We start from the raw sequence: 23,530 nt of genomic DNA, 5'->3' as shown, positions 1-23,530 counted from the left end.
TCCCTGATATATCACCCCCCCCATCACCACCACCAAACCATCACTGACGCGGGATGATGACCTCTCTGAATCCTAGGTGCTATGGCATGTGCTGTGCGACCATCCGGGCCATATACCCGATCATTTTGGTAGTTAAACGGCTCTTCAATAGAAGAATCAATGAAAATCTCATCTGTGAAGAGAATATCTCTGTGTCTGTTGTTCGCGTACCGCCGGAGAAGTAACTTTGATTTTATCACATTCTGCCACATAAGTTGTGGTGTTAGGAAGTATTCAGTAATACGACGATAATCTCTCACCCACAGGTCATTACTTAGTACATGGGACATCGTTCTATACGAAACGTTCTTTTCTCGCGACATCATTTTCTGCGTTCTCACAGGATTACGGCGGAGGTATGCCTTCACAGCTCTCACCAGCTGTTGCATCCTAACGCATCGTGGTCGACCTGTTCTTTGGTGGTTAGATACGTCTTCTGTATCGTTATAATGGTTAATAGTCCGCTACACAAACATCCTACTGATCCCGAGTGTTTTAGCGTGTTGAAAATAAGTGGCTGCATTGCAACCTTGTGAAATGCTATTACAGCTACACGGTTCTCACTCTCCCTACTGCATGTTTACCTGAACAGCTAGACTCTCTCTCTCTCTCTACTGACGCTGTGCACAGTCAACACACGAATGTTGACTGTGCACAGCGCCACTAACTCAACCGGGCTCGTGCAATTCTGTGGGCAGCGTGGGAAGGGGGGTTATGCGGAAGTTGTAACAGTATTTATACAAGACTGTCTAGTCCTCGACTAGAGGAGATTTTTTCAAAATTTTTTCAGCCAATTCCCAAGTTTGTAGATTTTTGATCCATTGAAGTAGATTTTTTTCCTCTCGTGAACTCAGGTTTTCAATCCTTTAAATCAGAAAAACAACTGACCATGGAACTTATTTCAGGCAACAATAGGAGTGAGAGTAGAAGATTATGAGAGGGTCGAAAAAGTCTGTCTTACTCTCTCATCCCGATGCATCCAAATCAAAGGTAGATACTGGCTGCTCACCGATTTCCAAAAGTTATATATAGGTATTGGAAATCGGAGTTCCGTCTGCTTCCTTCGGAAAAATGAGCGTTAGAGGATCTTGCTTATGTTTTTTCTTACTACTCTCAGTTTCTTTAATGTGATTATACCTTCTCTTGATATATATTTATCATCACCGAATTCGTTTGAAAACTCTCCTAGATTCTTTCTGCACATGAATCACTAACTTAAAGTTTTTCCTGCCATACAATAATCGCTATTTGACACCTACTGAATAGAATGAAATACGCATCACAGAAGTGCAACCAAAGTAGCTTAGAGTATGTAACTATCGACAGCTTAGTTTTTGGAAAAATCTCTTTATTTGAAATACAGGCCTTCTTTTGTGGAAATCCTGTATTATTTTGTAAGCAAGGAAAAGTCCTTTATTTATTATTTTTTTTTTAATTTTGGAAAAAAATTACTATAAAACCGTTCTCAACCATTGGTCTATGCATGATGTATAGAGCATATTATTTTAAATAGATTCTTTTTTTATTTTCGTTAATTCATTTTTTTTTATTCTCTCTGTCTCTCTCTCATCAAAAACATATCGCGAATTTTCGTTCTGCAAACTAGAAAAAATGGATTTTAATTAGATATTTATCTTGTTAATTGAACTGTTAACTACTTTTGGCAGTGATATATGTATGTGTGTGTATATATATATATATATATATATATGTGGATATATATATATATATATATGTGGATATATATATATATATATATATATATATATATATATATATATATATATATATATCCACAGAAACTGTTAACAAGCTACACTGCATGCACATGTTAATAAACTTTAATAACTTATTAGTAATGTGGATGTTCCCAGTATATAAAGCACCGTTTAAGAAAATTTATTTACATCCCCTGTTTTATTTTTAGATACTCCTTGAAAAAAGTGAGAGCAATGTGGATTTCGATTTTGATGCAAATTCCACGGGGATATTTCATTTTATGTATACGCGAAGGACAACGGTAGGCCAGCATGTGTAGTGAGCTGAAAGCCACTGGTTTTTCAATAGCGTTTGTCAAAATTGGTAGGCTTTGACAAATCTGTCATTCTAAATACCAGTAACAGAGTGCTTTCTTGGATTTAAGTCCTGCCTTTGCAAAGAACTAGGTCTTTCCTCAGGAGAGACTAACTTATTTCGGATGGAAGTATGGGTTCTGTCTTCCGGTAAACTCGATGTTTTCAACCTGTGAGACAGACAAGCCGATCCATGAACACATACATCCCCCACAAAGGACAAACTTATGAATTTGGTCGTAAAATTACTAGAAAAATAGATTTTAATTAGATATTTATTTTGTTAATTGAAATTCATAGATTTCTTTATTTTTTCGTTACTAAAGCAATATAGTATTTTGATTCTGCAAATCATGCAGTTCTTATATTTGGATATTCAACAGTCTGCAGATATTATGAAATTTCTCGATTTAAATAAATTATTTATTTAAATATGAGAGGAATATCGACTAAGTTACAAATGTTGTTTGGTTGTAACTTTGATTGTTATTTAAGTTTTTTTTTTCTTTGTAGGTTATTAACACAGGTGAGAGAGAGAGAGAGAGAGAGAGAGCAAATCATCATAGCTTACAAACTAATTACTGTAACGTTACTTCCACGGAGCGTTCTAACGTTTTCATTCAATGCCAAATTTCGTCTCTCTCGGGAACACCCCCCCCCCTCCGACGTAGAGATTGCCGGTGAATCACTTGCTTGGAAAGAGAGAGAGAGAGAGAGAGAGTCGCTAAGCGTAATGCTCCTGTTCACTAAGACGTTCACTGAAATGTTTATAGATTGTGGGATGTGTGGGAGGCCGAGGAGTTATATGGAGCCAGCTACTAGATGTTTCAGATACCTTTCTAAAACTGTTACGGCGGTCAAGTGCTTGGTAAACACATGTGTGTGTATGCGTTGCTTTTCAAATCCTTCTATTAGTTTATCATGAGAGTTGATATTTTTATTTAATTTGATTAATAATTGGCCTCCATTCTCCACATTGTTCTAAGTGACAGAGTTGTCGCTGCATGTCCCGAGGACAAATTGGATAAAGTCACGTGATCCACCATTGTTAGTGTCCCTTTTTTGTATATGTTTGTGTGTGGAGCGCTTAAGCACGACAGGTTCATTCAAACCTATAGTTCTGCGAACTCTCCGACTTAACGTCTGCCACACGTTAAAATAAAGGGTAAAGGGGTGGTTTCTCAACACAGCTAATTAAGTGCTGGTTTAGCCTTCAACTGCTAACTAGATACTGTTTTTTTTTCCTTTGTTCTACTGAAAAATTAAATAATGGGCAAAGAATTTAGATCACAAATTAAGTAAGCCATATTTCAAAAGGACAAAAAAAACTGCAATATTTTTCGCTAGAAAAAGCAAGAAAGCATATCTTATATTTTACACTGGAAGAAATAATTATATCTTATATTTCATATATTTTTTTTACTCGAAGCAATATCTTTTATACATTACTATATCCTCATATATTTTTTATCTTGAAGAAACAGTAGGTTATATTTTAGACTAAAAGCAACAAGCATCTTTCATATTTCATATATTTTTTTATTGTTGTTCCAAACGACTAGGTGGTTAAATCCAGAAAAGTATGAGTTCTCATATCTCTATACTGAATTATTCCAGGATAATGGATTTTTTTTTCTTTTTCGCAAATCGTGTCTCGATTTGCTTTATTGGCTACACTGCCTCTGCACGAAGCAAGATTGTTTCACTAAAAGAAGCAATATTTTATATATTTCGCTAGAAGTATATATAGCATATATTTTTCTAAAAAGGTTATACATAAAACGGTTATGTATATATCTTACATTTAAGAAGATTATATTTATTACTGGATCTTATGTAGCTTCTCAGTATATTTATCGTATATTTTCACTATATATTATATAACTTAATACATTTTTATAAAAGGATTATATTAAACAGACATTTTATGACAGGGATATATCAAAAATTGACTCAGTACGTTTGTCTCAAAATATTTTAAAATCATTGTATAATTAATCATCTTAGAATAAATAATATTGAAGAGATCATAAATCTGAAATATAAGCGGATATTCTTTCAAACAGATGCACTTCTTCACTTCTTTTATTAATAGGTAAGTTACCTTTTCATAAACTAACCTTGCATCATTCGTCCGTATACAGATCATTAGTCATATGTCAAACAAAAACACTGTCACCATGATGTACTTTGATAGCGAAGATCCTCAATCATTTACTTTGTTCTTTCGGCAACAGATGGTTAATTCTCATGGCATTAAAAAACAGAAAAAGGAGTAGCCCCAGTTTTTCCATAACCTTAAGAATCGAAATGGAACATATTTTTAATTAAAATGTTACAGTTATGTTTAAGTATAACTTAACTGAGTTCCTCAAAATCCTTCATAATCTGATTATAAATGTTTCGGTCATCATAATTAAACAATATAATATTCAATATTCGCAGTGTCTTGAAACTAGATCTCTTTGTTAACATTCCCACAAAGTAATTTGTAGTAATATGCTTTTTTAAATAAAAAACACAAAAATGTATTATATTAAACGTGGCAATATAATGCTAGTGAAAAAATAAAAAAATATGGATGAAATTTAAGACCATGTCACCTATTCGCAAATATTTCTAAATTGATACCTTCTGGAAAAGCCTTCACATAACATGTTCTTAAAGATAAGTATTGTTCAGTATACCTTGGGAAAATCGAATAATGAATTTGAGTCTCATGTTCGCTCTATTAAATCAACGACGCCACGATGTATTTATAATTATAACTATAAACATGAAAATTTCTCCATTAATAGAGAAATTTTGGGTAATACTGAATACCGTTTTACACATAAAATCCTATTCCGTATTTTTACGTAATTTCCACCCAAGAAAGATTGTAAGCCTATGGTGCGTTAGTATGGTGAGTGAGTTAAGATTTTTATCTATTTTTTTAAATTAATTTTTATATATTTTTAAATTTTTTACATAGTCCAGAAACCCTACTTTAGAGACCAAACATAGAAATTTTTCAAGCCTCTACAGGCCTCCAATAAGTGAGGCGGTAAGTCTCACACCGGGCGATGAAATTCATCTCCCACTTAAAGACAATCACAAACATCCATGCCCACGACGGGATTCGAACTCGCGACCTGTTGGTTGGAGAGCGGATACACCCACTCGGCCAACCAAACTGGCAAATACCCGAAGTTCCTCTATGTTCATAATCTTGATAACTTTCCTTTAAATTTCATACGGCTATCAATTAAATATCCTTTTAATAACTTTAATAATATTAATTTATTTTTAAAAATTAGATAAACATGGAAGAAATTTCTCAAAATTTTGAAAACTAATGACAAAACATGATTGTCTTCACAAACGGATGGAATAACAAAGCGGCATGTGCCCTGGAGAACTGAAACGACGTGGGTCCGATTCATGGTAAAAAGCGTCTTTATATGGGATTTTTCAATTGAAGGTGAGTTAGTCGCTCTCATAAGGAAGCGGCAGCGTCTTTTGTTTTTTCTTTTAGTGAAAATTAGTTTCCACTAAAACTAATTTACCTGTTTCCACTAAAACAGGCAAAAATACATTTCTGGGGTGGGTTGTGAGACTTATGCAAGGAGTTCTTGGATTTCAATGTGGTCGGATGGAATAGCATTCATATAATCAAGATTGCAATACTTCACCTTAGAATACAGAAATGATTTTTGCATCTTTCTACTAAAATATCGATATCCCAATAAGCCATGGTACAGTATACATTTTTCAAAGATGAACGGATTTTTTTACTTTTACATCGTAGATCGAACACGATGTGAAAGTGCATGTCAGTCATTTTCTCCCTATTTCCTGGTCGCACTGCCGCCTACTGGATTTTATCTTCAGTCCCTGACTGCTGAAAATATCGATATTATACTTGTATGTTCAAGCTCTCTGATGCACTATAGTTAAACGAATTCAAATAAACGTATTCAGAGGATACCGAAACCCTGCGTTTATTGTAATTTCGGTTTTACAGTCTGAAAATATCTCTGATGTTGCAAGAGAAAGCAACTTAACTAGATATACGTCCTCTAAGCATATGCATGCAGTACATGTTTTACTCTTTATGGACCCTTCAAAAGATGCATACAGCTATATGATGCTTAAAACATGGGATATTTTATATTTACTGAAGATAAGCATGCCACTATCCATTTTCAGAAATGGAAGATAATGGTAAACTAGTGGAATAGTTTGATTCTTTTCGAAAAGAAATGAGATGGCACTCCATCCCCGTTTTATTTCAAGCACTGGTGATAACATAATATATCCATCTCAAGCAGCGTTTCTCTCTCTCTCTCTCTCTCTCTCTTTCTTTCTTTCTTTCTTTCTCACACTTTCTCTCTCTCTCTCTGGATATGATCAACTATAATAAATTACGCTTCTGTACTTAATCATCTAGGTTAAATAAAGTCAGTCCATACATGAAAAAAAAAAACTGACAGGGTTTTCATGGTTAAGCAGTTGTTTACTTTTGCTTCGAATGAAAATCTACACCTTATCGTTAATCTATACAATATTTGATACAATGGGTAAGAGTTAGAAAATATTTCTCTAGATACCAAACACGATGCTTTTTTTAATTCACTTCAGTCCTCCAATAAACAGTATAGCGGTCTCACACCGAGTATGAAAATCATCTAGTAGCTAAAGACATTTACCAACATCCGTGCCACAATGAGATTTGAACCGACAGTCTGTTGGTCGAGTAGCGAAGAACGCTGTACACTAGAGCCATTCAAGGCCAGTATATACAATTAAACTGCTGTACAACTAAAACAATATTACACATCAGTTAGACCAAGCTCAGGGCCATACTTAATCCAGAGTAGTCGCTAATTATGCATACATTCTTTCAAAGAATAATGGTGAAATATAGCGATTTACTTAAATAATTTATTATCAATATTTAGTTCATTGTTTTTCTAAAAGAATGTGTTGTTGCAATTATTGTAAAAAGAAATGGAGAAAGTAACTATTTTTAAACTGGGATTTAACTACTTGGCGATCAAAATCGTCTAAAAAAAGGATGTAAAATATCTTTTTTTTAATCTTATTTGAAACATTTGATTTCAGAGTTTGGTGTATTTTTTTTATTAAGACGCACTTTGATCCTTATTTTGACCTCGCCATGAAGTTTGGTGAAAATAACATGTTTATATCATTATATTCTACAAAAAAAAAAAAAAAGTAAATTCTTCATTAATTATGCTAAGAGTGCTTTAGAATGTGATTACGATCTTTGTTTTTCGATAATAAATGGGATAGAAAATGTTAATGGTTTCATTTTTATCAAACCAAATTTATACAATAAACAATAACGTATATATATTGTATCTCTATATTCTTATTTTATAAATAGATTTATTAAAACAGTATTGTATTTGAACATTTTTACTAAATTTTAGATTTCGTGCATCGTCATTATATTTCCTCTGTGGCTTGGCCAGGTCAGTATCCACCCCCCCACACACACACAGAGCGTAAGCATAACTAGCAAGCCATAATGGTAGATTTTATTATATTCTATCTGTCTTAACAACTTTTCCAATTTATTTTTCATACAAAATTCATTTTTTTAAGTTAGGAATTTCCAACATACACTATACAATAATATCATAATTAATGATAATTTAATAATTTATTAGTTGTTATATCACCTTGATTGTACACTACAATAGTCCCACATGTGGTGCCAAATTAGATGGGAATAATTAAGTCAGCCTTTGAGGGAAACTATGATTGAACATAATACCGTGAAAAATCTTTGAAGAAGCTCTTCAAGGAAATATTGGACAAAGACCAACTGCAACTCTTAGGAATACCACTTGATTATAATCAGGCCACCTACCTATGAATACCAGGATGTTCCTATTAGTTTAGAATAAAGAATACTATAGCTTGATATGTTGACTACTGAGTCAATTACACGAGGTAGAATTGAAAAGAAAAAGAAAAAAAAGTGCGGGAACAATCAAAATTGAAATGAAAACAACCCATGGTCCATCAAACAACATAAATTCAAAATTTAGATCGTATATCTGTAGGAAATCTCTTAAGCCCAGTATGATCAATAGATTACATGCTGTTCTTTTCTGAAGATGTGAAAAAGAACCTACGAGACACAAATCCATTCCTGTGTGAATACAAGTTCACATCTTGAAATGACAAAAGTTTTTCATGCCAATGGTTATTTGAAATATGAGAATCTGTCCTATTAAAATTAACCTTTAAAGAAAATATGAATATACATCTTCTTTAAATATTAAACAAATTACTTTATTAAAACAATGCTATGCCTTGTCACCTGTGCGGCAATGTCCATCTTCTTTAAGGCTAGATCGCTACGCAACATAATGAATCTGCCCCTTTCTTTGGAGATTTACTTCTCATTTATACTGACGTATTTACATAAATTTATTATTTGGTATATTTTTATTCATTCCACCTCAGAGGGAGAGAGAGAGAGAGAGAGAGAGAGAGAGAGAGAGAGAGAGAGAGAGAGAGAGAGAGAGAGAGAGAGAGAGAGAGAGATGCGTATCTTCATAGTGACTTCCATAACTCTAGGCCAGTTGCTAACCTAGCATTATGGAAGGTTCGATTCTAGTATCCGATTAGGCAAACTTCTACGCGTAGAGGATTTTTATTATTATTATCATTACATTACACCTCTATGGAGTTCGAGGGCTCATCATGAAAGGCTACCTACACTAAACGATCAACCGTCAACATTTTTTTTTAAAAAAAGCTATGGTTTTTTTAAAAGTTGGTTTCGAGGAGCTCTCTTTGGCTGGAAAGACCTGAGTTTGAATCCCGTTTATGATCCCGTTTATGAGAGACTAAAAATCCGAGTTTTAGTCCCTCAAAACATTTTATAGTATTTTATATCTACAGATATAAAATACTTGCCTTTAGGGGATGCAACAAAGGAGTGGCAAGCCGAGTGAATTGATTGTACAAAACTCTTAATTAAGGGGTTCAGCTCGTCTCGGACGGACGAGAAATGGATATATATATATTTTTTATTTTAAAAATCGTGTTCGTTTAATGATAGCCTGCGTTTCCTTATCTCATTTCCCTACTGTTCCCAAAGGATACAGAATAAACTCCACATTTTAATGAAGAACAAATTAATTATTAATTGAGGTTTGTTTTAAAGAACAATCAAGTGGGCTCTTTGACTAACTTTTTATCATTTTTTTACTTCCTTTTAAACATAGAAGTGATGGATCTAAGTTATAACCTAAGGTCACGTTTAAGAATCTCTTATCGTTAAGGGACTACCATGTGGAATAACTGCAGGCGAATTTTGTCTCTCCTTTCTGAAACACCTTATTAGCTTCAAAATCTCATTAACTCCAATTACCCTGAAAGGCACAAGTATGAGGCTTTAATTAATTGAGGTGAAATTTGTGCTTGAACTCTGCGCGAGAAATAGGTCTCTACAGCCAAGCAGTCTGTGGTAATTTGGAGATTACACGATGGAGGAGTGACCCACCACCAAGTTCCCCCCACTTCCTTGGAGAACACAACACAATCTAGCAATTGAATCAACATTGATAGAAGTTTAGGGAGATTCTCTAAACGAGAAGTAACTCAGGGATGATTATTTGGAGCAATCGAAACCTTCCATCATTAAAAGCATGACATCTGAGATAAAACTTAAGACACACTTGCAGGTGCCTCAGAAGAACACACATTGGTCTATTATAATATTCAGCTAAACAATATTGAAAGATCGCTGAATCCCCTAAACCAACTAATTAAATATTTAGAAATATAACAACGACAATAACAACAACAATAATAAACGTATGATTAATAAAAACATAAAAACTGTTCAGCGAGTAGTTTTGTAATTGTAAACTCTTCTATTTTGGATGTGATATACCTAAAAAGGATTCTTCTAATATCTTCATTGTTTTGCTATTTGACATTATTTAAAAATCTAATAACATGCAACTTTCGTAAATTCCTTGCATCTTAAAAATTTTCAAGGAGGGAAAAAAAGTATAGATTTTCTTTAACTGGTTTTATTTTCCCGTTTACTTCAAAGAATTCAACCATTCCATTAATTTTATGGTCTTTTATTCTTTTAATTCTTAGAGAAACAAAAGACAAAAGAAAGGTCCAGATATAAAAGGAGCGAAAAAGTAACTGCAAAGTTGAAAAATTATTAGAACTGGAAGGCCGAACGTGAAAAAAAAAAAACTTTTCTTTCTCTCTTTTTTTTTTTACTTACTACTTCTGCTTTTATCAAAAGTATCCACAATGAGAAAAGCTCTTTCATCTATTTGCTCCGTTAGGTTGCAGATAGTTTTTTATCTGTTATTGAAAGGAAGTTCGATTGAGATCACGAAGAGATTGGGAAGGGTGTGATGTACATATAGTTCATTCATATATTACAGTGCTTTTTGGGACTTTACAGAGTACCAGCATCTTTGGTAATAATCAGGGCCGCCCTTAGGAATTTTGTCTCCCAGTGCAGTAGCATATTTTGTCGCCCCTTCTCCCTTATTTTTCGTATAGTTTATGCTAACTTTGCTGCACCGTGCAAATGCACGTCTTGCACCGTCGGTAGAGCCGGCCCTGGTAACAATGGCGTGTACCATACAGACGCGGTATATTTAGAAATTTGTAATACTCGCAACATCAGTAATTTTTACACGTTTACCTAGTATGTAAACAAAGTAGTTATTTAATGAAATTTTCATTTTTCATCACTTCTATTAAGATATTTGATATATGAAACTTTTTTATATTTGTTACATAAAATGTTTTATTAAAAATTATCGTATTCTTTTGCTTATTTTTATATACTTGTAAGTTTATATTTAATAAACTTTGTTATATACTATTCTAAAAACGTTATCGCGTTATGAAGGGAAAATATCAGTAATTTATTTTGTTTGTTTTAGTTTTCTTTTAAATATTCTTTTATTTTCAATTTTTTCTACTAGCAAAGAACGAGAACCGGCACATATTTTTTTAAAAAAAACAAAACTACTGAATGTGTATATACAGTGTATTGTAGGATCATTATGTATTATTGAACAATCCACCAGGGAAAGTTCGTCGATATTTATTTTCATAACTTATCACTGAAATCAGTGCCACGTACAATTTTCCCAAATGTCGGGCCAAAAGAGGCCAAAGTCCACAATATCCTGGGGATTCAATAATTCCGGACCTGAGGAATCTAGAAGGAGGCCGCCAGTGTGCCATACAAAGCAAACGAAGAAGGTATCTTGAAATCAGCCAGAGAGAGAGAGAGAGAAAGTTCAAACCTTATAAGCCAATATACAGTAGTACATTAGTACAGTGGATAGCTAAGCGTTAGCTAATCCAGAAACCACCTTGAGACCAAACAGAAAACTTTGTAACTTCTCCGCTCCTCTACAACCAATACGTCATCGAACCGATGACGTATTGGTTGTAGAGGAGCGGAGAAGTCAATTATTTGGCCAACTTAGTCTCAAATCAGATACATACATATCTGACTCTCTCTCTCTCTCTCTCTCTCTCTCTCTCTCTCTGTGTGTATGTATGTATGTATGTATGTATGTATCATATACACCATACATTTCCGTACCCATACGTGAGCTAAGGGTTATGTAATCAGGTTCTCTGCGCTAGTGATCAAATAACGGTATGTTTTAGCCAATTCAGGTAGTGATGGTTTCACACCGGAAATGAAATTCATTCTAAAGACATTCTCGAGCATCCACGTCACGAATGGATTCGAGCCTATGTTTGTTGGCTGAAGAGTGAAAACGCTAATAAAGGAATGGCATAAAATAGACTTTTTTTAAAACACGACAAGTCCATTTTATGGGCAAGCCCTTAAAAAGAAAGAAGAGAATTTACTGATGAGTTTCTTGAAGAGATAGAATTGTAGTTCTTGGGATAAACAGGTAGAGAAAGATTGTTAAAAAACAAACAAACAAAATAAACCCGTAGATAAAATGAAAAAAGAGCGAACAAGAAACTAATTCGGTAGCTTTAAGGTTGATTTGGAATAGATATGAATCAGCAGCATGTGATTTTACGAGCTTAGAAGGTGTGTGTGTGGGGGGGGGGGATGGTGGAAGCTAGTTCAGCACAAGATTAACCATTGCAAATACCTATGAAAAAAGGCATGAAGCGGAAACAGAATCATATGAGAAAATAATTGGAGAAGAGCGAGTATGCGAAAGAGGAGTTATCCGTTAACTGGATTGCCAGTTTTTAGATAGCATCAAACATTTTCAGGAAAGCTTTTGTATGCCATCCCAAATGCGAGAACAAAATTCATTAGACAAATTTGGCTTTGTATAGGATTAGTAGCGTTTTAGTGAATAGTACGTGTATACCACGTTTTTTGAGAATGAGAAAATTATGGATGTGATGTGTTTATGCCAGGACAGGTTAGAAGCCTAAGTCAACCTAAGAAGAGAAATTTGATCTTGTCAGGAGATATGAGTAATATCAAAAAAGTAAGGAGAGATGAAATATAAGAGTATAGTGATTGGTAGCACTCATGTTGAGAAAGTTTGTCCCATCCTCAATTGTAGAATGACAATAAGATTAGTGCTGAAGGATATGAGTATGGTAGATCTTCGTGCGTGGAATATTTCAACGAGGCAAGTATGTTATGTCGGTTAAGTATGTATGTTCTTCTCTGGCCGACTTACCTGCCTTTCAGAATTAAAAAATAAATAAACAAAAACGAATTTTCGAGAAGAAAAACCTTGACACTTTCGTATGAGACCGCATATCTAATTTCCAGTTGAAAATCATTTATAAGGATTCTTCGTGTCCTAGACGGGATTCAAATCCAGGTCTTTACAGCCAAAGGGCATTGTCATTTCCGACTGAACTTTTGAGGTTTCGTATAAGATGAAGAGTGTGGACAAAAGTATAGAGCTCTGGATGCTCTGGTATGGGTGAAGATTCTGAAGAGAACAGGACATCGACCATACGAACAATCTGAGAGGAAAGTGGTGATGGGAATCAGGTAATTTAGTATACGTAGGCTTCTATGCCAGGTCCGATCAAATATTCTGGAAATGTCAAGGACAACCACAAGAGTTTCTTCAGACTTGTCATGACATGTGACCTACTTTTGGACACATGGCATAACAAAGGATCATTTCTGGATCAAAGTGGGCAAGGATTAGGTTAAAACAACAAGATTTCCATCTTTCTTTCTTTTTTAAAAACAAAAATATATGCTTGTTCTAAATGGACGATACATCCAGATAGTATAATACATTGTAAAGAAAAGAATTCAGGAATACAATTCTTGATCACATTTCAGGGACCAAAACACTTATTAGTATTCAAGCTGTTCAAGTTCAAGATTATTCTTATGTCTTTCTGACGAAAGAGAAGAGGAGTGCATGCAGGACGTTGTTTATGGTAATACAGAGTAATCTTCCTTGAACATTTATGCAGAAGTTGGAGAGGAAATGATGCCAGGAGGTCAGCTTTATCTTTGGGTGATGTTTCCCTCTGGATATGGAAGGGGTGGAAACCGATGTGATATCTGTAGAAGAATGAATGCAATAGCAACTATACATTGGGTGAGTGGAAAGGGGGAAGAACAGCGCTAAAAGGTGAGAGAGGTGCTATTAAGCACTTAAGGACACTACTCTCAATGACATTTATTCTGTGGTTGAATGAATCTGCAAATTGATAGTTATTCAATGACTCTCCAACTCATGACTCCATCAAATAAGAGAAATTAGTTTTATTACAGCTAAATTTATTGTTATTTCATCACAGGAAGTGATTGATGTACAATCACTTCCTGTGATGACTCCATAGAGGTATCATGCAGTAGTGATAATAATAATAATCATCACCACCATAACAATGCACAATTCACCATCTTCACTGCTCAATCTGCGATCCACTAGATAGTTTTTTGTTTATTTGTTTGTAAATTGCGTGTATTCTTTGGCAGACTTGTTTGTTAAAGGGATAATTAAATTACAGTTAAAAGCTGCATAATTTAAAGTGAAAAAAAAAACTGCACTTCGTTTAAAGCTAATAACGAAACATGAACAGAACTATCGACAAGCGAAAGAGCATTAGCATGTAAAAATGTGAATGAAGAAATAGAAATAGCAATGAAGCAAATATTATTAGACAGAGCATCAAAAATAAGTGGAGATGCAACGAATTATGGATAGCAGAGAAGAAATAGGTGAGAGAAACGGACACTATCGTGTGACTTATAAAAATGGAGATAGCAAAGAATATAGAAACTACAGAACGAATAAACTTACAAAGCCATTTTATAAACCTTTCTTGAGGATAAAGCTTATTTTCTCATAGGATAAAGAATCTTATGAGAAGATAAGCTACAAGAATATACAAACAGCGTGAATATATCATCCCATGTATAGGATGATGAATCTCGTGTGTTATGCGTGTCGGTTTGGCAGCAGCACTGATTACTCATTCAGTTTGTCAACACTGAGTTAGCCCGTCTCGGATTGAATTGGTGAGGTTAGCTTCCCCCTATGAAACAGCCGCAGTCAAACACGTTTGGCAGTAATTGCATGTATTGTAAAAGTATAAAGTATGAATTTTGGTAATTCTTGAGTTTATATCATTGACGCTAGAGGACTGGCAGAAGGCCGATAATAATTAAGATATCGAACAAGACAAAATAAATGAACTATTTGGAAATTTTCTTTAAAGAAAATTTTGACCCAGATGACATGATTAAACACAAAATTACAATACGATGGTGTTCAATGAATAAAATCCGAAAGAGTAAAATTGAAACATCTAATATGAAACTTAGGTAGCATAAGTGTATTAAGATACATACAATTGTATGTGTTCTATGGTGTGCCTAGACAGTCAAAATAAGGGCCAGATAATGCTTCTGGCATTTGAGATGAAATGCTAAAGCAAAATAAAACTACTTGGACGGAGTACAAAACCAACGAATAGCAAGAAATGATATGCAATTAGCAAGAATTTATAATAGCCGAAATCGCCAGAAAAACAATTACTTGGATCGACCATGAAATACGAAAGGGCCCACCCAAGAATAATCCTCAAAAACTTTGAAGAATTGAAAGTTTGAGACAATCAATAAATATATAGTGAAGTAACTGGAGATCATAAAGAATGATTGCGAGTTCAAGACATACAAACAATTATACAAGAAGAAAAGAACTGATAAAGATGGAGATCTTGCTTAAAGAAACAGCTCAATCCGCCGTCACCAACGGAAAACCTCCAGTAAGTGATTAAGATACTTATAGTGTCCAAACGAGAAAAAGTATTCAGATGCTTTTACTGGAAGGGAGATTAAATAAAATTTCATTTTTTTAAATAATGCTACATATCGAATGAATTTTGCAACATTTTTTTCAAATAAAGAATCTTGAGAAATAAAAATTGATGTTGAAGAAATTTTTGGAACAGCACTGCAAACGATCCAAAAGAAACACGAAATTTTAATTGAAAGAAACGCTCAAAACAGAAGTCTTCCATTCAATGTAATTAACTGACCAAGGCTAATTTGTGTTTTTTTCGGTTGCAGAAGAGTGGTAGTAAATTCATCGATTGGAAAGGTTGGCGTTATGTTCTGTGCCTGGACACTCTTAAACTCTCTTAATGCTGTCTTTTCCCTTTCCATCCATCTGTTTCAGTATTTATGTATTTATTTAGTCTCTCTTTTTGTATGAGCTTAGAACAATAAAAGGTCGTTGTGCTCTACTTGCCAACGATATCTCGCGTACATTTTATGCCCATCACGACAGTTCTTGCGAAATTCTTCTCAAAACACCTGCACTCACTCGAACTTTCCCTTTAATGGCATTCTTTAAAATCCACACATCCACCATCACCACCAACTTCTAACAAACCTTCTTGTCAGGAAGATCCAGCGGTTTGTAAACTGCTATACATATCCAAAGCTATAAATATTTACGCACACATCCACACACACACACATGGGAGTAACCAAAGCAGACAACTCCCTGGACAAACACAGACACAACAGGGGAGCATTGTGCACTTTAGAAGAATGCCTACAGAAAAGAGGAAGGCGGGAGCTACAGTGTTTATATAGGCACAAGCAGTCTACATGTAACCCCCCCCGTTGAGGGGAACTAATAAAGTCAATAATGATAAAGAATGAGCCGAGAATGACACAGTCGGCACCGCATGTGCACCGACCAAACTAACGCAAGTAACTTACAACGTCACTTCCGATCGATAAGGGTCAGATGCTCGACATTTTGGGAAAGCTTTAGAAGAAAAAGAAACATAGTCACGAAAGCTGTTGGAGTTGAAGACAAGAGAAGCAAAGGGGGGGGGGGAATAACAAGAAATGAGAGAACAGCGACCTTGTTTCAATTGGTGGTGCACTTCACAAAAGATTGTTAAAATTATTCAGTATAAGCATTGTATTATCATGGAAGGTCCTGTCCTGCGCAAGTCTCTTCTTTAGGAGACAAGCAGCAACTTATATTGCAATATAGAATTCAGAGAGAGAGAGAGAGAGAGAGAGAGAGAACAATATAGAACTCTATATAGAATTTTATAAGCTAACTTGAGTCGCCAATGCTAATGATCAGTTTTTACCTTTAGCTTTATTTTTTTTTTAAATCTCAAAGTCATCAGATAATCAAAGAATATATAAACACGTTCAAAGAGACTCAGTAAAGATTATTATATCAAAGCCATCCAAATAATTATGATTGAGGATTGTTTAACAAATAATTAGATATAGCCAAAAAATCAATAGTAGAAGTAGTCCATCACCACTGACGCTTTGTAATATTTTTTGGCATCCCATCTCTTTCTCTTTCTTTCTCTCTCTCTCTCTCTCTCTCTCTCTCTCTGTTATCTGTCTTTCCACAGATAATGTTTCCTTATTCCCTATCTATCTTTTTCCTTCGGAATCTCTTTCTTCTCCATCAATCTATCCCTCTTTACCTCCTCTTGTCATTATTCTTCTCTATCTACCAGTCTTTTTGATCCTCTCATATTTCTATTCGATCGTAATCTCTTTTTCTTTTTCACTTTATTTATCCCCCCCTTAAGAACTATGTGACGTACCCTTTGTTTGTAAAGATCCAGATTCAAATCCAGTCCGGGATGCGAGGAGCCTTTAAGAGCCTTTCAGTTGACAATCAGTAAACAGACTTTCTAAGAAAGTTGCAAGGATTTCCTCCACAAATGAAAAGTTTTTTTTTCTCAGTAAGACAAACAAACTTGCCAATAAGTCAAAAAATTTACAGGAAAAATGCACTCGATTTTTAGCTTCAGCTCTACTCGTATTTATTCTCTCTCTCTCTTTGTCTATATATATATATATATAATGATAAGCCTTTTTATGTCACATTTTTTGAAATTCAGGGGGCTACCCTGAGTGCCGAGTCTTCAAAATTCGAGTCATCAGAATTCAAGGAGAACCGGCCTACCAGTCCGGAACTCGGGGGGTTGGGCGCCGTAGCACCCCTAGTATATATATATATATATATATATATATATATATACAAACAGAGAAAAAGATTTTGAGAGAGAGAGAGAAAAAAAACTATATAGAACTCTATATAGAATTCTCTCTCTCTTTTCCTTGTATCATTTTATTTTTCATCATCATCATCATTATTATCTTATTCTCTGTTTCTCATCCCACTCTCTTATCATTTTCTTCTTCTTCTTCTCTCTCTCTCTCTCTCTTTCTGTTTTGTACTCATCCCATCTTTCTTTCCTCCTCTTTCGTTCTCGTTTTTATTTTTATTCTCATTATCTTTCTCTCTCTGTATTTCTCCTGTTTTCTTGACTTTGTCTTTATCTTTATTTCTGTTTTCTTTCTTGTCCAGTTTTAATAATTTTTTTTCTAATGCATTTTCTCTCTATCCTCATTTGTCACTCTTCTTCTTCTTTTTCTTATATCTTTCTCTAATATAGATAACTGCATCCATCACCAGTTTCGAATGCGATTCTCGATGTCTATTGTGAAACTTCTCTTGTAAGGCTTCCTCTCGAGAAATTTATATACGATTAGGTTACACCAAAAGCGATCACTAATCAATAGAGTCAATACCAAGTCCTAGACTGCTCTAGAGTAAAAAAAAAATTGCCCAAATTACCGATGTACTGGTTCGTATACGTTATTCAACAGACAGACGTTGCACGGCATTGGATCATTTATTACAAAAGAGGACATTGAATGCGTTCAAACGTAATTTGTTCTCAGATGCCGGTATCGCTAAAGAAATTCTGAAGATTTACCTTCTATATTACACTAAAGACAGCAAGCAGATCTACGAGATTGATATTCCAAAATACCACTAACCATCGCCTATGGATTCAACTAAGATAAGCTGGAGATAGAGCATGGTTATTGTGTGACGCGTCTCTAGAACAGCCATGGAAACAGCTAATAGAAATGAGTATGCAAATTTTGTTAGTAAAGAGAAATAAAAATATCATTTATACATGCATTACCAAAAAGAAAAGAAAGTTTGCATAAAAACATAGCAAAAACGAGTTTGTTTTGTATTTTGGTTAAGTGGGATATATATATATATATATATATATATATATATATATACAAATGTAGAAAGTATTTTACCTTGGGTATAATAAATGTTAAAGATACCAAGCTATTTTAAACCTGGTTTTACTAGCATCATACATCTCCTCCATGAGATGTGCTTTGCATTAAGGGTAAATATTAAGAATAGTGATCAGAGCTTATCCACCTTTACCACGAGTTGCCGTGACTTGCACTACGTGCGGGGGGTCACCTAGACTTGCAATACTTGCAGGCGCAAACTTGACTTACTTCTCTGTTTGCTTACTTGGGAAATGGAGTAAAACCAAGTTTAAAATAGCTTGGTATCTTTAACATTTATTATACCCAAGGTAAAATACTTTCTACATCTATCTCTCATCCTGAGATTTTTATTTAATAAGGTTAAAACACCTTATGGTAACTTGTTCTGGTAAAATACTTATAAGCTCTGTATTACTAAAATCTTGGTATTTCTAGCCTGGCTCCCACTGATGAGACCTCAATATAGGTCGAAACCGGTGAGGGACATTATGAGTTCGCTCTCTTAAGGTTTTTGCCTTAAGGGAGCAATTTGAGTCTCCGGGGACGTGTTCTTCGGCACGGCCCGGTGAGGGGCTTTGTCGGTGAATGCTTTTCTTCGGAATTTGAGCGGTTCTGCTCGGTGGTGGTGGAGGGTGGAAAGCTATCACTGAGTGGAGCCAACGCTGAGATGGACGGTCCTTCGCCCACAATTGAGTGGCCTAGGGATCGTCCGAATTTTTAGAGACGGCTTTACTTATTAATAAGGTCGAAACCGGTGGGGGCTATTATAAGTTCGCTCTCTTAAGGTTTTTGCCTTAAGGGAGCAATTTGAGTCTCCGGGGAAAGTGTTTTCTGGCAAGGCCCAGTGAGGGGCTTTGTCGGTGAATTCTTTTCTTCGGAATATGAGTGGTGATGGTGGTGGGTGGAAGGCCATCACTGAGTGGAGCCAACGCTGAGATGGACGGTCTTTCGCCCACGATTGAGTGGTCTAGGGATCGTCCGAATTTTTAGAGACGGCTTTACTTATTCATAAGGTCGAAACCGGTGCGGGTGAGACTTGGGTTCTGAGAGGCTCTGCTTGGGAACAGGTTTTTGCCTGTCTCTGAGTGGGGGCCCCCGCTGAGATTATTGCTCTGCTTGGTGGTGGGGTGAGTCTGCCACTGGGTAGAGCCAATGCTGAGAAGTTCTTCTCGGTGATGGGGTGAGCCTGTCATTCAGTGGAACAACGCGGAGTTGGGCGATCTCTCGAGATCGTTTTATTTTTAGAGCCCGTTTCACTTATTCATAAGGTCGAAACCGGTCTGGGTAGTGGCTTCTCCTTTAATACATAGCATCATACATCTCCTCCATGAGATGTGATTTGCATTAAGGGTAAATATTAAGAATAGTGATCAGAGCTTATCCACCTTTACCACGAGTTGCCTTGACTTCCACTACGTGTGGGGTCACCTAGACTTGACTTACTTGTCTGTTTGCTTACTTGGGAAATGGAGTAAATCCAGGTTTAAAATAGATGGTATCTTTAACATATATATATATATATATATATATATATATATATATATAAATTATGATAATTATATATATATATATATAATTATCATAATAAGTATTTTATTAATCCAATTTAATAAATTAGTACACTTTAGGAATATATTTATTAAAAAAAGAAGAAGAAGACTAATGCATGAAGGTTAAGACGACTTATTTATTTTTAATAATATAACAACTGTTAATAAAAACCACATTTTTCCATTTACATCATTTTAAAATATAATTTAAAATAAAATAGTTGGGCTTATTTTTCAGAGCAAAATAATTGCATATACTGCTTTGGAGCTAAGTGCATACTGAAGCGACAATTGTTACTGACAATTAATGTTTAAAATACGAAATTCAACTTCTTACTTTAAATATTACTCATATAGATTATAGATATAAATTATGGATAGAAAATTCCACGCTTGGTCTTTAACTCAGGATTTACTTACCAGGTAGAAAATGAAATTAATTAATTAAAATAGAATAAAATCGTTAGCCCACCCTCGATACTAATGTAGTCAGTTTTACTACCTTTCATGGTTGAAAGTCACATAAAAAATGAGTAGAAATTACAAACATGCGCACTAATTGCGCTGTTTAAAAATTGAGTGCGAAGTTTATTTATAATTGACAATTTATGCATTTCATTTATAGTTATACAATTATTTATAGTTACAATTTTGGATTCCCATTTGTATGTTAACCAGAAAAATATTTTAATTAAGTAATTATTTAGTCGCGAAAGACACACAGCAAGTAAAGCACGCTTTACCAAGTATTGGCTCAGCAAAGGATGTGATTATTATTACTTCGCTTCTCCTATGGTACTCCTCACTCCACATTTTAGAAAAACACCGGTCTAATAAGCAGCGATTACTTAACATAACTATTAATGATATGTGAAACACTTAACGAAATCAACTGATCTCTCTCTCTCTCTCGGAATCAATTATATCCTGTTCGGTCCTGAAGATAACGAATATACTACTTTTGCGCGATAGATGACGTGACATGACATGATATGAGATGCTGCTGACAATCAGTATTAGGGAGAAAATAAAATCATAAACTACATACAGTTCGACATCCCATTCTCTATTAGATTTTTTTTACTTAAAATTGGAGAGAGAAGTGATAACTGATACACAACAGGATAATAAACTTTCAATTCTTATAGAAAGTGACTATTTTGAATCACAAAAAAAAAAAAGTGAAATGTCTGAAAACTCACATGGTAAAGGTAATCGTACTAACAAGAATTAAATCGGAAAGTATTAGCTTTCTCATTAACATTTCATTATTAGTTAATCGTGTATTCCAGCTATCAAGAAGGTGGTAGCACCACTTTCGGGGGTAGACCCAGCACACTGTTTTGACGTTCCGGCCTAACGGAGCACTAAATACTAGTAGATAATTGCTAGTCCGTTCAGCTGGATTTGAATGAGTTATTGACAGCGCAAAATTAACGTACTGTGAAATTCTGCAATGCGGGACCTTAAGAGCTTTCGAGGGACTCAAATGAAAACTTGTTGCGAAGAGGGAGAGAGAGAAGTCATTGTTATACCACTGCTTATATAAGTAATAGAAAAAATGCAAGACATTAGAATATGCACATATTTATGATTACACGTGGAATAACCACTTTCTTAAATCTCCCCCCCCCCCCCCATTTTGTCAAGAGCTATATTAGTATCAATATTATCAGTGGAAGAACATTAAACAAAATCCAACTTCTTTAAAATATCATCAAAAGAACTGTGGCGATATCTCAGAGAAACTGGATTTTGTTAAGTATTCGTCTACTAATAGTATAGATCGTGTCATTTAATATTCTATTTTGAATTTTCAAACACATTTACAAGTGTTCCTGTCCATCTAAATCAAAGTTTATGTTTTTAATCTTCTGTATGCTTAGCCTATTTCCTTAGATGAATCTAATTTTTTCTGTCCATTTACAATAAATAAAGTCAAATGCTCATTAATAAAACTTATACTTAATCTAATTCCATATTTTTGGCAAACAAATCGTCCAGTTATTAATGATTACAACGTACGTAACAAATTTCACTTCAGGACGTAACCACTAGCCTCTCTACGACTCACCCTTGAAAAACTAACTATTTAGCAGAATGCTTTCCGATGATGCAACCGCGACTTATTACAAGCTTCGCAATAACCCTTTTAGATCCGCGCGTCTCATCTTCACAACGCTACCTTAAACGCCTCATTTGCAAGTACTCCACTTCAACCTCCCTCCTCATCCACTTCACTGCCACACCACACACTTAGACCAACAGTAACAAAGTATAACCTCGCGCTCTGTCGCCTGTAAACTCTCCTTTCCTTACGCCAACAGTGCTTACCGCAATTCTTACCTTGATATCATCGTCTGGCTCCTGCTTGACGGCTGTTCGGCTGTCCACATAGCCGGATATTAAGCGTCTTCTGCGGCGTTTGGGTGATTCGTCCGCCGCCGCGTTCATGGTCTGTTTTCAGGTGCAAAAGGCTTTTTTCCCCCCGTTTCCTACGAAAAGCCTTCAGCGATTGCAGTTCTGTCGTCAGCCGCAGGCAGCAAGGACCAATCTCAAGACCTGAAAGGTGAGATGAGACATATCGCCTGTGTCGGATTTCCCTTCCGAACGCTATCGCCACATATACACATGTCCTATCACTCACGCTCTAGTCGCCATGTTGTTTTTTAACTTCCTGGGAACAGTGTGCGCGCGCTGTTTCGCTACTCCAGTGAATACTGCGCGGGCCAGCAGACGCTCCCGGAAGTCGCTGCCTGAACCTTTTCACAGCACCCTGGATCCAGGCTATGATCGTGATTGTTTGAAGAGCATCCCACGCGAACACCCTCAGCTGAAACGATCAGAAGACGCAATATAGCGTGGTGAGGAGAGGGGATCGTTTTTTTTCTCTCCTAACTGTACGTCCCTCATTTTAAAGGCTTTTTTTTTTTTTATCGCTACAAAACTGAACTGTTGTTGTAAGAACATAAAAGATGGAATTAGTTGATTGTCCTTGTGTCATATTCACAACCCTAGTTAACTGTTTTGATAGCAATAGTTGCAAATCAATTACAAAAGACAAGCTTTTTTGCATTGTTCATGAAATACACGTTTAATTTATTTTAAAAGAAAAGAAATATAAACACTAGATGGCGCTAAGGAATATAATAAAAAAGATTCTATCGTGATGGCACATAATTAGCAAACTGATCTGTCTAGTACTTTGTAAAAACTCATCTTTTCATACGCTGACTCAAACTTTTAACTTTGCGGCTATT

At 35.2% G+C, this 23,530-nt stretch overlaps 1 protein-coding gene across 4 annotated transcripts in view; it reads right to left on the bottom strand.

Annotated features, from left to right (window-relative positions):
• Sobp (Sine oculis-binding protein) overlaps nucleotides 1–22,970 on the bottom strand; it is a 211,344-nt gene extending 188,374 nt beyond the window's left edge. For 3 of the 4 annotated variants that reach the window (XM_090408985.1, XM_090408987.1, XM_090408986.1), the window contains exon 1: nucleotides 22,617–22,970. In XM_090408985.1, coding sequence (XP_090265111.1) covers nucleotides 22,617–22,724 — 108 coding nt within the window. In that variant the 5' untranslated portion in view covers nucleotides 22,725–22,970. Of the gene's footprint in view, nucleotides 1–4,231; nucleotides 4,318–22,616 lie in introns of those variants that run through there. The other variant, XM_090408989.1, reaches the window with a different exon arrangement.
• Nucleotides 22,971–23,530: the final 560 nt, after the last annotated feature.

This window comes from Typopeltis vanoorti, chromosome 19, assembly GCF_054136105.1.
Source record: "Typopeltis vanoorti isolate ZY-2024b chromosome 19, IOZ_Tvanoo_1.0, whole genome shotgun sequence".
Lineage (NCBI taxonomy): Eukaryota > Metazoa > Arthropoda > Arachnida > Uropygi > Thelyphonidae > Typopeltis > Typopeltis vanoorti.
The sequence above is the reverse complement of the archived record's forward strand: the minus strand, read 5'-3'. Positions and strand labels throughout refer to the sequence as shown.